The 16,975-nt window shown below is 36.9% G+C and overlaps 1 protein-coding gene across 1 annotated transcript; it reads left to right on the top strand.

The window, feature by feature from the left end:
• Positions 1 to 9,399: 9,399 nt before the first annotated feature.
• On the top strand, positions 9,400 to 14,764 carry LOC140794107 (serine/threonine-protein kinase D6PKL2-like). The gene is made up of 3 exons (XM_073145971.1): positions 9,400 to 9,715; positions 10,360 to 11,480; positions 13,644 to 14,764. The coding sequence occupies exons 2-3, from the start codon at positions 10,501 to 10,503 to the stop codon at positions 14,509 to 14,511; spliced, it is 1,848 nt and encodes a 615-aa protein (XP_073002072.1). The 5' UTR covers positions 9,400 to 9,715; positions 10,360 to 10,500; the 3' UTR covers positions 14,512 to 14,764.
• Positions 14,765 to 16,975: the final 2,211 nt, after the last annotated feature.

Below are 16,975 nucleotides of genomic sequence, written 5' to 3'. Positions count from 1 at the left end.
GTTGGGTATGGTAAATCCTATAGGAACTACCTCTAAAGGTTAATACAACTCAAACTAAGACTTACTTTATAGGCCTATATAACTTAATTGGACTTGCCTTAAAAACTAGTATGAATTAATAAGTGGCTTACATGACATAACTAGATATGCCTTAAGGGCTTATATAATAGATAAATATGAATTAATTAAAAGATAAATAGACTCAATCTATCGAACCTAATATCTTTATGATGCAATACAATTTGACCCAAGATTCCGACCATGCTTCCGACCACCTTGTCCTCAAAGTGTCCATGGTGGTTTTTATACCTTTCGTTGCTCTCGAACTACATGTTCTCGATCTTCATGTGGGTCTCATCTGCCACGTGGAGGGCTCTATGATGGTTCTACTCTAGGGCCTACTTGTTCGAGCCATAGTCTACGCTAGCTGTAGTTGACTCAAACTAAATCCTATTCGCAGGTGGTTTGAGCCAAGGTCATATCACATGCAATTTAGCCCATGGCTCGGGTGCAAAAGGTCCAAGGAAGTGATTAGTCATGATGGTTTGGGCCGGTAGGACCTGGATCGTTGCCATTGGAAAACTAGGGTTTTGATCTTTATTTTTCACTGTGTCAAGGAAAGATGACAATGTGGCCGTCACTAGGGGATGCTCCGGTGTTGTGCGGATGGTGGAAATGGTTTGCAGAGATGGCATGAGCTTAACCCTAGTCTGAGGTGGTGCTTTGGTCGTAGTTTGGGTCGGCACTTCCCCTCCCTCATAGTTTGGACTTTCATGCCGTGAGGAGGTTGGTTCTGCTATGGCCAATGGCAGTGGCAATGTAGGGGGGTGGAGGGTGGCTACTAGGACCTCTGCCAAGGCTTAGATCAAGTCATTGATAGCGGTTTGGATCTCCTTCAAGTTCTCCTTCAATTTAGCCGAAAATTCTTTAACATCTTTGCCTACACTAGTGGCTCATCGCTGGTGGTGCCGACGAAATTTTCACAGGGATGAAGATGAGTTCTTGGTCCTCCATGGCCGTGATCTCCCCTGGGTTAGCTTTGGATCACGTGTTCACCATTGTCCGAGGAACGTTGGTTTTGATACCAATATTATAAACCATATTCAAAATGATTTGGATTTAAAAAAAGTATGATATTGTTATAGGAGGAAGCCTCAAAAATCATGAATGTAATGGCTTTGATTTCACATGATTCAAAGATTGAAGTGAAAAGATAGAATTAGAATAGTGGAGGAAGATCATAATTAGACAAATTGATAATAATCTGACGTTGCGGCGGTCGTTAAAAGGTGGCAAACGACCAAGGGTGGTGGTTGATGGCCATAAGGTAGCGTGGCTCGTGGAGGTGATAGTAGCTATGATTTGGAGATAGAATTAGGGATCTAAGTTAGATACTCTTTTTAGAAAAATAAATGGCTATAATTAATTTACTTCTATTCCTATATTATATTACTCGTACTCCTAAGATAAACTCAAGGATAAAATAATTTCTTAATGCTTAGATTGTTAAACAAAAAATTCTAGCCGTTCTTTGTATAGAGGTTGGGTACTATGAGCTCTACTAGGACTAGCTCTAAAAGCCAAGACAACTCGAACTAGGATTTGCCTTATGGACTTACATGACTTAATTGAACTTATCTTAGAGTCTTGTATGACTTAATTAGATTTGCCTTAGTGATTTATGTAACTTAATTTGACTTATCTTAGTAGTTTACATGACTTAACTAGACTTGCCTTAAAAGTTTAAATAAGAGATAAGAATTAATTAATTAAAAAATAAATAGACTTGATCCATCGAGCCTAATGTTTTCATGATGCGATCTGATTCAATCTCGCATCACATTGCTTCCTCTTCCCTTGTGACTTTAGGCTTCCCTTCCCCGGCCCATCGAAAGTGCTCTCTAAGGATGAGTGAGTTGAGAAAGACCTGGATTAGTCTATGCCTTCTTATAATCCACTTGTGGCTTCTTCTCTGGATGCTAGCTTCTATGCTATTAGTCATTATCTTTACAAGAAGCATCATGTGTGTAGAACTTCTTGTGCCACTTAGGAGAAAGCTAAAGTGCAGACGCTTGATCAAATTAGAATCCTTTCTACCCCTCTTTCACCTAATGATCATCATTTGTTGGAATTTTCGTGGTGCCTCCAAGCATGACACACTTAATCGCTGTCAAGAGCTCATCTAGGTGCATACGACCAAAGCTTGATTTCTTTATAGTAAGCTCTCAAGATCTTAATAGTGCTTAGCCATCTCTAACATCGACCTCTTTGGTGGCATTTTCCTCCTGTGGAAGATGGATTTGGTGATGATCTCCTTTGGCTTGATCTCGTGTCAAGTTATCCATTCTATCATGTGTTTTAGGGTACAACTCCTTGGATTCTCTTGGTGATCTATGCCAACACCTCCCATTTATATCATTGGACATTGTGGGAAGAACTCTTCTCTATCGCTCACTTGGTGCCCCTTATTGTCTTGTAGGCAATTTTAATAATTTGGTTGCTAGAGGAGAAGAAAGGGGAAGCTTTTTAGTCTTAGCATTAAGGTTCAAGATTTTCACCATTTGGTCTTCTCCCTATTATTAGTGGATCTTAGCTTCTAGGGGACTTCCTTCAGATGGGTAAATAACCGTCTGGGGCTACCTAAGGTTTGGGTTTGTCTTGACTTGATCTTGTCTCCTCGGTTTGGTTACACTTTCTTTTGGTCCATCTGCCATTTTAAGTGCACCGCTTCTAACTTTGCCCCTTTCTTCTCTCCCTCTTTCTACTTCCCCTGTCATCCTTCTCGGCTTTTTTGATTTGGGCTCTTCTAGCTTAATTACTTAGATGTCCTCTCCATTTTTTTCTTTGTTTGGAGCCTCCTTTCCTTATGTTTCCCCGATGGTGTGGCTCGCAGCCTCACTTCCACAATGGTGAAGCTACAATAGTAGAATGGGTCCATTATGGGTTGATAAGGTTTGATTAGGCCAAACCAAATAAGGGTGAGGAGACATTGGGCTCAATGCCCAAAGCATCAATTCTGGAATTGCAATAAAGACCCTGGACTCTTGTTATTTATTTTAGCTTTGTATTTGCTTATTTAAATTGTAATTCAAATTAGACCTTAGAGTCTAATTTTTTAATTACAACACCTATTTTCTTATTAGGTAGTCGTATATGAGCTCATTAAACTAAGCTGATTAGAGACTAATTGGGTAGCTACCATAAATACTTGTGGTGCATACTTAATTGAACTATCTTAGATTATTGAATCAATTTGTAGATCATCTTCTTCCTCCTTGTTTGACTATCTCCAAGCCTTGGAAACCCTAGCCGCCATCTAGGTCGACCACAGCTGCCTACCTCCTTATCTACCTTATCTATCATTTTCTCGGTTATCCAACACTTGCAGCTATTTCGCCCACTATCTCTACCATCCCACCCCTACCTAGGATGAGCACCATCACATCCTAGCCAAACTCTATTCCACCATTCATTTAGATAGTTTCGTCTGCCATCCCGAATCTATCAAACCTCTAAAACTATTTGTCGATCTGACTACTGAATCTTAAGGATGTCATTAACCTTGAAGGTTTGCAATAAACATAGCTTGTTCCTTAAAGATTAGATATCATATATGAGGTAATCGTTGGATTTATGTGGATTATGGAAACTAGTAGACGCCTTCGGATCATCAACTAGAGGAGGGTCTATCAAGTATATTTGAAAATTTCCTTTCTTGCATCCATGCATCCCTTCAGGATGTTGAGTAGAGAGATAGTGTTGTAGGCCTCTGCAGTACTGAGTGTGTCTCTAAGACACTATAAGTTTCATGTTGCCTTGATCCAACAATTAGAGACTAAGAGATCCTACCTCCTAATTTCAAGTTGGTGATCTCAATACCAATTTTTGCGCACGACCATCCTTATCCGTTGTCATTGCAATGTCGTTGACTCTATTATCAATGACTTTAGGGAGTGTATGAAGCTATAGGTATCATCGATGTTTCCGAGAACATTTTCAAGGCACTTTGGATAGATGACCTTAGTGCTCTAGATTCTTTGTCCTCATCGTCCCTCACCTATTAGTCTCTTACCTAATATGATGACCTAATTAGGCCATTTACTAGTGAGGAGATATGCAAAGCTTTTTGGATCGTGCTTTCGAGCAAGTCACCAAGCCCTCACAAATTTCAAATCAAATTCTTTTGTGCTTTCTAGTTGGATGTGGATCCTTCTCTCTATCAAATTATCACCCTATTATAGATGGTCATACCATTTGGGTTCCTAAGGTAAAACCCATATTACTCTTATTCTAAAGAAGTTGGGCCGGACGAGAGTTTCAAAGTATCAACTTTTTTTCCTATGCAACATGTTTTACTAGCTTTTGGCAAAGCTCCTCGCTAATTGGCTTAAGCCATTTCTCTTCGACTTGATCTCACTTGAGCAACCCATATACATTGATAGCGGCTCTATCCTTAATAACGCTATTCTTGCCCAAGATATTGCCTATTCTCTCTCTCTCTCTCTCATGAGAAGATTAAGGATGTCACTCTCTTCCTCGCTAATCTTAACATATTTGACCATGTTCATTGCGGGGCCCTTCTCAAGATCATCTATAGCATGAGCTTTTCTACTACCTAGATTTTTTGGATACAAGCCTATTTCCATTCGCCTTTCTTAATTTAATGGGACCATCTCTTACTTGGGCAACTCATAGACCTAAAGGATTCGATAAGAGGATCCCCTCTCTCACCTTACCTTTTCTTTTTTTCCATGCAAATCCTTTATAGCCTTCCCCATGTTGCTATGAGTGCCAATGAGCTTGAGGGTTTCCTTTTTTTCCCTTCTCAATTCCTATACAACCTTTATTTGCTGATAATATCCTTCACACCATTAGAGCAATTCGCTCCAACTTGAGGCAATTAATTGCTTGTTTGATGCTTATGTTGAAATCATAAGTCAAGTTATTAACAAAGCTAATTCTTTTTTCTTCCTTCCCTTATGTGTAGACATTTTCACTATTCAATTGGTGATTAGTTAGTTAAACATTTGACATGGAGAGTTTCCTTTTATTTATTTGGGTGTCCCTATTCTCGTTGGCCACCTCATAGGAGAGATTTCTTTAATCTTCTTGATAAGACTAAGAAGGAGATGGATAGACAAAAGAGGGCCACTATCTCTCTAGCCGGTCGTGCAGGCCTCATTGCTTGGTAGCCAACACTATTTTAACCACTTCATCATTATTATGTTGGTGCCTCTCTCCATTAGAGATCCTATTCGCAAAGTCTCTCGAGACAAACTCACCAAGCCTTCTTTGTTCATAGGTTAATGAGCTATACTCTAGGTTCATCTAATAGGCTAGAAGTATAGCTTGATCCATCCATGTGTCAGACTTTCTAGGCAGGCCAAAAAATCTGCTATCGTTAAGCATCTCATAGAAACCTTCTCATCTTTCCAATTGAGCTTTGGTAGAGCCATCAGTGATTGGTCGTCTCCAAGCTCCTCTAGGATCCCAAAGAGATTTTATAAATACCGTATTGGCTCTCAAGCTAATCTTTATTAACATAGAATGTTTGGTCTCCTCTAAGAAAGTTGCTTAGCTCATCCGCAATCAAACTTGAAGGGTGGACAAACTAGCTACTCTTTTTGGAGGGCCTTTTGAGGAGAAAATCCTTAACTTGTATCTTCTAGTGATGCCTTTGCTTGACTGTTGAGTTTGAAGGGATGCTCCTTCCATTAAAGCATCTTTCAAATTGATGTATTATTGTCTCTCCCTACTAAATCTCATCCCTTTTTCGAGTGGTCCAAATTGATGTATTATTAGGGTTGGTTGCCCACTCAACAATGGCTCCATGGTCTTTGTCTTGCCCCTTCTCCTTTTTGCCATTTTTATGCTAAGTTCTTAAAATAAATTCTTCATTTCCTTTTATATTGTCCTATGCATTGAAATTCTGAGATCAGCTTGAGTTTGAGTTACACCTCTCTTTCTCTCCGTGAGTAGTGTGCTAGGGGCTTGGGTACTCGAAAGCCTTTCATTGGACTCTTTTGCCTGTTTCTTATTTTGATTTTTTGTCTTCTACATGCTTCGGTTCCTCTGGGTAAGACACAATAGTTTCGTATTATAAAATGCTCGAAACTTTGTCTCTTCTATCCTCGACCAAATCCTCCTAGTGGTATGGGAATACTTAGTTCTCACCATCCTTCCTCTTGTGCTCCTTCCCTCACAAGACCTATACCAGGCACATTGGTTTCCACTCGCACCCCTCTTATTAGAATCTATATTTCTAGTTTGTCAATCCTAGACCCTCTTGCGGGCAATAGGGGATTCATTATGCACGGTCATCTCATTCTCTATGCGAGGTCACTGCATCTTCCTTATGCGGTGAACTTTGCTACATGTTGGCCTACTGCTTTTGGGCATTTTGCTCTCTTTTTCTTTTGTTTGGTAAGATGATTGCTCTGCAGACCTTCATTCTTTTGTGTATAAAAACTGTCAAGGTGTTCAGAGAGATATTTTGATTGTACCTATTTTTTGAGGTAATACCCATTTCACAAAAAAAAAAGGTTGCTCACTATTTAAGCATGCTATGTGATAATTTTATTTTTATATACCTTAAATTAATCGAATTATATCAAGCTGAATGTTATTAAGAATGTGTTACTGATATAGAATGAAAGCTTATACTAAGAATACATACAACAAAAAAAAAGAAGCATAATATATACATATATATAATTTTTATATACTTTAAATTAATCAAATTATATCAAGCTGAATGTGAAAAAGTTTGGTCTTGCTAGTGTTTGGCTCGTTTATAGTCCTCAAAATTCAACTTGTGTTTAGCCTATTTTCTAAATAGATAAGCTGATCTCAAACAAAATTTTGAGCTGAATGTGAGTTGTTCCCAAACAACTAGCTAAGTTGACAACTGTACTAATAACATACAATTTGTCTTGATTATCATTAACCCTCTTAATTTTAATATTTATCATTCGACCTCTTATATTTTACTTTAGACATCTCAAAAATAAAAATGAAATGCTAAATATTCATATGATATAAAAAAATATAGGTTTTTTAATGATGCAATTGAAATCAATATTGTTCATTGAGGCTAATATTTTCCTCCATAAGTAAGTTATTAAATGATCAAATTATTCGTAGCATTGTTGAATCAAACTACATTTTTCTACGAATAATTAAGTCTTTTTATATCTCCATTAACGACTAACTGAGGATTACAATATAGTGTGGACACAGAGGAGTTAAAATTGACCCAAACCACACAGGAGGCCAAACTACAGTTTACCTTAATTTATAATTCCACACCTATATAAGCCTGTGGTAGAATGTTTTACTAATCTAATTTTGGACAAATTTAGCCAAAAGACCAGGATGATTCACACCATGAATGAATCACATGTGTAAACAAGAACACTCCAAATTCTTTCTGGAAGAATTCCTCCTTTGAGAAAAGAGATAGAGAAAGAACCTGGAAAATATGTTAAAAAAATTTAGGGACAATGGCTGTGGATTGACACAGATAGGTGAATGGACACCATGATGAGGGCCATGGGTCCCCTTCTCAAGCATCTTCAGTGCTTCTTCCTTAATTGTGGAGCTCCATGTGCAAGGATTGCAATAACTCTACAAGTACAAGAAGAAGGCACTAAACTCCTCCATATCTGGAGCTCATGGAGCCTAACTCAACCAAGGAGATCAAACCCTAGGATCCCATATCCCAGTCTCCTTTATTCTCTCTCTCTCTCTCTCTCTCTCTCTCTCTCTCTCTCTCTCTCTCTCTATATATATATATATATATATATATGTGTGTGTGTGTGTGTGTGTGTGTCCTTAAATGCTATTTAAGAGGACCTGAGAGCACCAGAAGCTTAAATGATGTTTAAGATATCACATTAGTTTGCAGTTTTGCACTCGTTGTATGAGAATGATCAATCCTAGCTTGAATCATCTAAAGTGGTCATTGGAGTAGTTCCTACTCAAGCTTCTGTTTCCTTGTGAAGTGAAATAAGAATAAATTTATTTTTGTACTAGCCTTTTTATATTGATATATTAAGTAAACAATTACTTAGGTTTATACTAGTATAGTAAAATATACTTTTTTCTTCTATCCATAAGTGAACGAAGCTCAAGTGCTTAACTAAGACATGAGTGAGGATAGTATCTTAAGAGAAAAGATTTCTTGCTTGGATGCTTCTTTCTCTACTTAAAAGAAATTAGTGTAAAACAGTTAGGTACAATATGGATCATATATTGATACTATGTTAGATAATCAGTTGACCCAAAATAATAAATTATTAGGCAACAAAATTAGCAAAATATATCATATTTATAACAACATTTGTGATTTCATGTTCATAAAAATTCAAAATTTATTTACCGGATTTTAAATAAAAGTCATAGTTTTGAGTGGAAAACAACAATCTTTAGGTCATATTTTGAAGGGCAGATACAACTGATGAACTCTTGCTCTTGTACCATATTAACACCGACAACTCTCAAACTTAAATTGCTAGTTTTTTGTTTTTTATTTATACTTTTTAAATTTCAACAAAAGACTAAGCATTTCAAACAACAAAAGATGCAAAAGTGATGGGGTGCGAATCAAAATTTAAAAGTAGAGATCACGTAGGCCCCCAAAATTAATGATTTCTTCTGAAAGACAAGAGGACACAAGCAAAGCCATATTTATTGTGTTCAGATCCTCACCACCGGTAGTCTAATTGATTTTAAAAGAAAAAAGGAAAAATTTAGCTTCAGTATATTGGGAGTGACATTAATGTTGTCAATATGATAATAGCATCATATGATAATGGAATTATTGAACAAATACGAAACTAAGTATATCTATGGAGTCTTTCAATTGTTGTAGCCAATGCCAGAATAATGATTAATAAAGAATCATTAGAAAAATTCTTTTTATCTAAGAAGCATCCTAAGCCTTTGTTTAGTTTTGTCACTGTGTACACAGGTAATTTTTATATTCTATTGCCGAAGAATATTTTGCTATAATAGAATGCGCATCATTTATATGTGTACACACAGTAGAGTCCATTATTATAAATTAAATAGAGTTTAATTAAGAAAAAACTTGTTATATTGGTTGAAAATAATGTTTCATTTGGTAGTTTAGTTTTAGGTAGGAAACAAGAATAGAAGCACTAAAAGAAAAAAAAAATCAATTGAACAAAGACCCAAAAATCAAATCAATTGAACAAAGGAGACTTAGCTATTGCTTTCATCCCTCTCCTCTTTTCTTAGCAACAATCCAAGTGGTAAGTCTTTGCTTTGTTTTGGTCTATGCCAATTTGGGTTTTATGTTGGTGACAAAAATAGAACTAGTGAAAAAAGAGTAATTAATTGAGCAAACAAGACTAGACAACGAACTAGTGAAAAAGAGAAGTAATTAATCGAGCAAACAAGACTAGACCTTTGCTTTGTCTCCCCTCTCTCTCTCTCTCTCTCTCTCTCTCTCTCTCTCTCTGGCAGTGAACCAAATGTCACACCACCCACATATCCATCTCTGCATATAACCAACCAACTCCAACTCATCTCCTCACTCCTCACCACTCCCTCCCCGCACTTTCTAATGCTTGCCTTCAATTTTTCCTAATTACTCTTTTAGCTCCTCTCTCTCTCTCTCTCTCTCTCTCTCTCTCTCTGTAACACACACCTGACAAAGAGGAGCCGTAAAGCTGTGATCTTTGATCTCAAGGTATGATTCATTGTTCCTTTTCCTCATCTTCTCAGGGGGTTTTTATCGAAACTGTGTTGCCGTCGGCTGCTTTTTCTGCTTGTTTTCCACTTTGGAATGTTGGATCTGTCGTAGATTGCTGAAGGTGAAGGTTTTGAGGGATTTTGCAATTGGGTTTTGTGTTTTGTTGCTTGTTCGTCAAGAAAGATTGGATTTTGAGGTGGATTGGAATGATCCGAAGTAGTTTAGATTGTTCTCTCTTTGTTTACGGTCTAGGTATAAGTGATTGGTGCGGTACGAGTGGAGTTCCACTTTTTACTCTTGTAGTGTGTTTTTGATTGGTCAAAATTGGTGTGGGCAAACTGAATACTAATTTTAGTTGGCTACTTCTAGTACTTGATAGATGATTCCTTTCACTGATGCATCTAAAGGTATCAGATCTGAATTCCACCTTATTGTTTCTTGATCTTGATGTCTTGTAGGTTTTATAATGTGGTTTCTCTATTTTATGGTGTGAAGTTTCTTCTAGATTCTATTGAGTCTACTTTTTTTTTTCTTGAAAGTCGGTGTTTTATAAGTCCCGGATACTTGAAATTGTTCTACTATTCCATAGAACTAATTTTATTTCCCAAATTCTGATGTACTGACTCTGTGCTTGTTGGCAGACATCTTGAGCTCTTGTTATGGTGATGGGCAGATTGGAAAGTTATCCTACCAACGAGGTGGTGCACGTTGGATTTCGTTCAACATGGAGCTTGTTTCAAATTGGTTTTTTGTGATATCCACGGATCTCTGTTCTTAGATTGATGGCTTCAAAGACTATTCCCCAAACAATCTCTGAGCAGCGACACAAGAAATCTAGTCTCCGCATAGCTGAACCAGCTTCTCACAGGGCTTCACCTTTGCAGATCCCTAAGCCAAGCAAATCAGAAAATTCCACTCCAGGATTTTTGCACCAAAATACACCAAAGCAAACAGCTGGAGAAGATATTCAATCTCAAAATCACCAAAAAGAGGGTTATTCTGACTCTTCAATAAACAAGGCTTCTCCAGAGATAAGCCAGTCTTTACAGCCTTCTGATCAGAACCCGTCTTCCAGTAAACTGAAACAACCTGCCCAACAAGGTGAAGTTGCTAGTTCGAGTGGTTCCATGGTCTCAGAAGCTAATTTAGACCAAGAAAAGAAGAATTCTGAGTATGAGAGCGTCAAGGATAGTTCAGCATCTGCTAAAGTTAGTGATGGTAACAGCAGTCTGACAAAGACTAGTGGGAGTGGTAAGATTAGTGACCGGGTAGATTTTGTTGAGAGTGGAAAGAGTAGCATGTGCAAGGCCAGTACTAGCAGTGATGTCAGTGATGAAAGCACTTGTAGCAGTATAAGCAGTAGCATTAGCAAGCCACACAAAGCAAATGATTCAAGATGGGAAGCAATTCAGGCAATTCGGGCTAGAGATGGAGTTCTTGGTTTAGGCCACTTTAGGCTACTTAAGAGGCTGGGCTGTGGTGATATAGGTAGTGTATATTTGTCAGAATTGACTGGGACTAAATGTTACTTTGCAATGAAAGTTATGGACAAAGGATCTCTAGCAAGCCGAAAAAAGTTGCTTAGAGCCCAGACAGAAAGGGAAATATTGCAGTGTCTTGATCATCCTTTTCTTCCAACATTGTATACTCACTTTGAGACAGATAAGTTCTCCTGCTTGGTGATGGAGTTTTGCCCTGGGGGAGATCTACACACACTCCGGCAGAGGCAGCCTGGAAAGTACTTTCTAGAGCAAGCGGTTAAGTAAGAGTCTGAATATTATCCTTATTCCTCAACGTTAAATGCAGATTTTGATATCTATAATTTTCTTACTCATGGATGTTAAAATTTTGGCACTTGAGGCCTCGTTTCTGTTGTTTTGATTTAAATCTTGCAGCATTTAGTGTTGTGTTTTCTATTTATAGCATGCTACATATTATTATAGAAGCAACATACTACATCCCTTTGTGTTTCATTTTAGCCTTCAATCACCTGATCATGTGGCTTAAGAAAAAGGAAATTATTTTACCATGTTCGCATTAGCTTTTCTATTAAAGAAAAGAAATAAAATAACAGCCATGGTACTCATTGATAGGTAATCCATTAACTCAAAAATTCAAAAGACTGAGCATGAAATAATGCCTGCAAAAATAAATAAATAATCAAATAACTAAAACTCATTTAGTTATAGGTCGAAGTTTTCTATGTGTTGTTTTCTCACTGAAAAACTGAAAAGATGAACTCCCATTGGTTGCAAAGAGTTTGGCCTAGTGTCTAGTAAAGATGAGTTAATTCTAGTGACACTAAGACTTTTTATTTTTTATTTGCTTAGCTCTTTCTTTTTACCTTCCCCAAATGTTTCTAAGTTTCTTATTCAAGTTAAAGAGCCTAGAGAAATAGTGTGAGGATTCATGGTTGGAGTTATTACGAGTTAATTCAAGTGACACTAAAATTTCTATTTCCTTAGCTCTTTCATTCTACCTTCCCTATATGTTTCTTGTTCCTTATAGAGATCCTATGAGGACCTGATTCTTAGTATGCATGTGTATGTATGAGTCAGTTAAGCAGGCAAGGAATATTTCATGGGTGCCTAGGATTTTGATAGTGCATTGCAAGATTGTCCTGTCTTCTGATGATATTTGATTATTTTCTTCATTCCAACTGTTAGTATCAAAGTTTTACTATTGTTAGGTCAACAACTGTTGTCCAATGGTCAAGTCTTACTAGTTATGATTGAGGTTATGAGTTTGAATCCTCTAGTGAATGTTCGAGTTAATATTTGTTGGATTTTTCACCAGAATGCAATATATGGATGCTTTAGGCTTGTTGTGGTCTGTTTCTTGGAAGGATTGACTGACTTGTCCATCCTATTTATACATTGTGTATCTTTGTGATTGTATATATGAATATTTTCAGTGACAATGTTCCCTGTCTTGGATGCTGGTCCTTGGAGTTTATAGTGCCTCACAATGTAGTAATTTTAAGGTGCCACCATACAATATTAGTTAATTAATGTTCCATGTGAGCCAAGTCAGACATGGAGTTAATTACTAGAACTAAGCTATAAATTGGTGATTTTCTCTAATCTTCCCTTAATTTTGATCATTTTAGTTCAATACCTAGCGTCATTGGGGTATCTTTGGCCTGCCCCCTCCAAGAACTGCAATTTGAGGAATATTGTGTTTACTGTTGACTTACTATTATTATTATTTTATTTTGATAGGGGTGAAAGATATTAATACTGTCGACTTCATTGTTCTTTATTTGTTTAGTTCCGTCTCTTCTAATTATGTCCAACGAGGACAGGTCCTAAAAATAGAATGTAGTTCAGTTAGAAATTGTAGCTGAACTCAACAACGGTAGAGACTCTTGCAGTTTATGGCTCCCCAGTTCCTTCAATGCTTGAGATAAATTTGAAACGTGAAGGATACAGGTTGAGAAGATGATCGTAGATTTTCAGTCCCTCATTACTATTGATTAGTCACTGAACTTGTGTTGCATATCCTTGATCTGAATAGAGTATTACTTTATAACATTGAGGCAACTTCCTGTTGGGGCCATGGAGATCTATACTTAAGTCATCTATTACAATGGAATAGCTGGAGATATATTGTTCATTTGAAAAGTAATAGTACTGCTTCTTATGGATTAGGATTAAAGTACTCTTCATGATTGTGGAGTCCTTTCCAGTTCTTAGTCAGTTCATATGCAAATAAATGTGCTAGATCTCTATGAACTTAACCAAATTGTCTAGCTTGGATAGAGAAACAATACATTAATGTTATTCCTTTGCTTAACCAAATTGTCAAGCTTGCATAGAGAAACAAAAGATTAATGTTATTCCTGTTTTCCAATTCAAGATGATGCTCGAGTGCTGAAAGTATCTGATTCATGTTCGCTGCATATTCTTTTCCCCGATGCATGCAGGTTCTATGTAGCAGAGGTCCTTCTTTCATTGGAATACCTTCACATGCTTGGCATCATCTATCGCGACCTGAAGCCAGAGAATGTCCTCGTTCGAGAAGATGGCCATATCATGCTGTCCGACTTTGACCTGTCCCTCCGCTGTGCGGTTAGCCCAACACTAATCAAACTATCTAACCCTGATTCTGAATCTTCCCGAAGGAACAATCCAGTCTATTGCGTCCAGCCTACTTGTATTGAGCCATCCTGCATACAGCCCTCCTGTGTGGTACCCACTTCATGTTTCTCGCCTCGCTTCTTTTTATCCAAGTCCAAGAAAGAGCAGAAACCAAAGCTTGATGTAGGAAACCAAGTCAGGCCACTTCCCGAACTCATTGCAGAGCCCACTGAAGCTCGATCCATGTCATTTGTTGGCACCCATGAGTACTTGGCTCCGGAGATCATCAAGGGAGAGGGGCATGGGAGTGCTGTGGATTGGTGGACCTTTGGTATCTTCCTGTATGAGCTTTTGTTTGGGAGGACACCCTTCAAGGGGTCAGGCAATCGAGCTACATTGTTCAATGTGGTTGGCCAGCCATTGCGATTCCCGGAATCGCCTGTTGTGAGCTTCGCTGCAAGAGATCTTATAAGAGGATTGCTTGTGAAGGAGCCACAGCATCGACTTGCATACAAACGAGGTGCGACAGAGATAAAGCAGCATCCTTTCTTTGAGGGCGTAAACTGGGCCTTGATACGCTGCGCAAGTCCCCCAGATATCCCAAAACCTGTTGATATTGAGCGCCTCCCTGGGCCTATGGCGTCAACCAGCCAGACCATCACCCCTACATCAGAGAAGGGCTCTGATAACTATTTGGAGTTTGATTTCTTTTAGATAATTTTTCTGAACTGGTGCAATTTATTATAGCGAGCAAAGTGTAGAGTTTCTAAATGCATAATGCTAATGATTTTCTACACACATTGCCAATCTATTTGTAGCTCTGCCAATTCTCTCTCCTATTCCTTCTAATTTAGTTCAACTTCAAGTCAACTGCTTCAGTTCTGAGTGTGTAATCAATGAACACTTACATGTATTCATCTTATTTGCGATTATTATTAAGCAGCTGCCTGTTGATCTGTGTATCAAATATTTGGATGCATATGGCTCTCATACCTAAAATCCCTAATCCCAGTAGTTAATTCAAACCCATGTCTTCGTATAATGTCTTGTATATACTCCTTGATAAAGTCTTGGTTAATCGGATAAAGGTAATTTTGCCGAGCTCAATGAATACTGAGCAGTCAGCCTTTGAGGCAGATAGGTCTATCAGGAATAATATCATCCTCATTCAAAGAGATTGTTCGCTCTACGTAGCAAGACAACCATTCTGATCCTCACCTAGTTATTAAATTAAATATGAGAAAAGCATATGATAGGCTCAACTAGAAAGTTGTCCTTGAGATTATAAGAATTACAAGTTTTTTTTTAATAAATTGATATCTTAGATTAAGCTTGCATTTTTAATCTCCTTCCTTTGCTTTCTTGATGCAAATAATCAAATACACTATCTTGTGATTGCTGATGATATCCAAATTTTTACTAAGGCAAATTTTATCGATTGTGATATTCTAAATTCTATTTTAGATAAATATTAGAAATTTATCAATCAACATGTTAATATGAGCAAGTGTGTCTTTTATCTTTCTAATTGAGCCAATTCTACTTTAGGATCATCGTTAGCAAGTAGCCTTCAAATTCATTAAGGATCGTGCCCTTTTATAGGAAAATAAAGCAAATAAGAAAATCCCTAACTTATAGGCTTGGAGGCTTGGAGTAGTTGGATCTTTCATCAATTTATAGGAATTTGATTACAAACATACCTCATTCCTTCTTCCTAGGCTGAAATAGTTCAGAATTAACAATAGTATCTTGGGTATGGTGTTGATTTGTAGGAGGTACTCAGGTATATAACCCAACATTAAGCTGTCGGATGCATAGAGCGGAATAGAGTACAATGCCTATTTAAAAAAATTTAGTGTTAAGATATTTGTCATATCAAAATAAAATTTAGCGTTAAAGAAATCAAATAGATAAAGTAAAAATTACCACGTCATTACTCAATTTTGGTATGGTCTTTTTATATGTGCTGCTTTGTTGGATAATTATTGATGTCCATCGAAAAAGTCTAAAAAATGGCACCGGTGGTGCATCTCTATCTAAGGTCGAAGTCGACTCATAAAACCATAATAAAACAATAGTTGCCCACTGATATAGCAAACTTGACCTTCTTTTTTTCATTTATTTTTTTATATGGGTTGCAGCTTTAATTGTGAAATTTATTAGGTATTCATAGATTGCCTTTGCTCACGAATACGTCTCAATCTCCTCAATCACAGCTATGTAATTTGTTAGATTATGTGAGCAATAATAGTTGCTGTGCTGAAATAGCACATCACTAAATAAAAGGAGAAGAAAAGATTTAACAAAATCCTCCATGTCCTCCTTTTCATCAGGGGCTAACTTCACTAGGCAACTAATGATAGTGGGCCGGTCTAACCTCTTGTCATCTGGCACATGACGTCTAACTCATGATAGTCCTAAAACCATAACTACATCAGAGGCATTCAAGTTCACTGCTTGTTTATCCAACTGAAATGTTATATCTTCATTTAACCAAAGGTATGCCAACTGTTCTACTAGTGGTAGTTACCATCAATGTGTGAAAATTGAATTAAATGATGAAAAGACGTGTTCTTGAATAATTTTCAATGGCAGGGCCTAATTAGTGCTGCATTCTCCGTGACTATTTTACTATAACATCTATTATATATTCTAACCATCTACTCATCCGAAAATTTCCGTTTAATCACAACTTTTGTTCGAATTGCAAACATTAATAAAAAAAACAACATTACTACATAGAGATTAATCATGTATAATAATATAAAAAACTTTAGTATTTACATAGAAATTATAGAGCTTGGAGACATCCTTAACTATAACAAAGAAATGATAATAAAAAGATGCAATAAACCATTCTTTACAACATCTATTATGTTTAGTTAGAAGATCTATTAGTTATTTATAGAACTCTCACGGTAAAGATATAAAAATAATTATAAAGTATTGATATCAAGTTAACAATCAATCAGATAAAAAGGTCAATAAATAGTAATTTTCAATCTGCTCTACAAAAAAATTTATTAAATACAAAATCTACCCCCATTTTCATCTATTATATAATAAATTATTCTTTACAACATCTATTCTATTTAGTTGAAGATTTATGAGTTGTTTATATAACTCTCGTATTAGAAATATGAAAATAATTCCGAAGTATTGATATCAAGTTAATAAA

This window comes from Typha latifolia, chromosome 8 (genome assembly GCF_019914945.1).
Source record: "Typha latifolia isolate L0001 chromosome 8, TyphaL0001v2, whole genome shotgun sequence".
NCBI classification, from domain to species: domain Eukaryota; kingdom Viridiplantae; phylum Streptophyta; class Magnoliopsida; order Poales; family Typhaceae; genus Typha; species Typha latifolia.
This window is presented reverse-complemented; position numbering and strand designations above follow the sequence as displayed.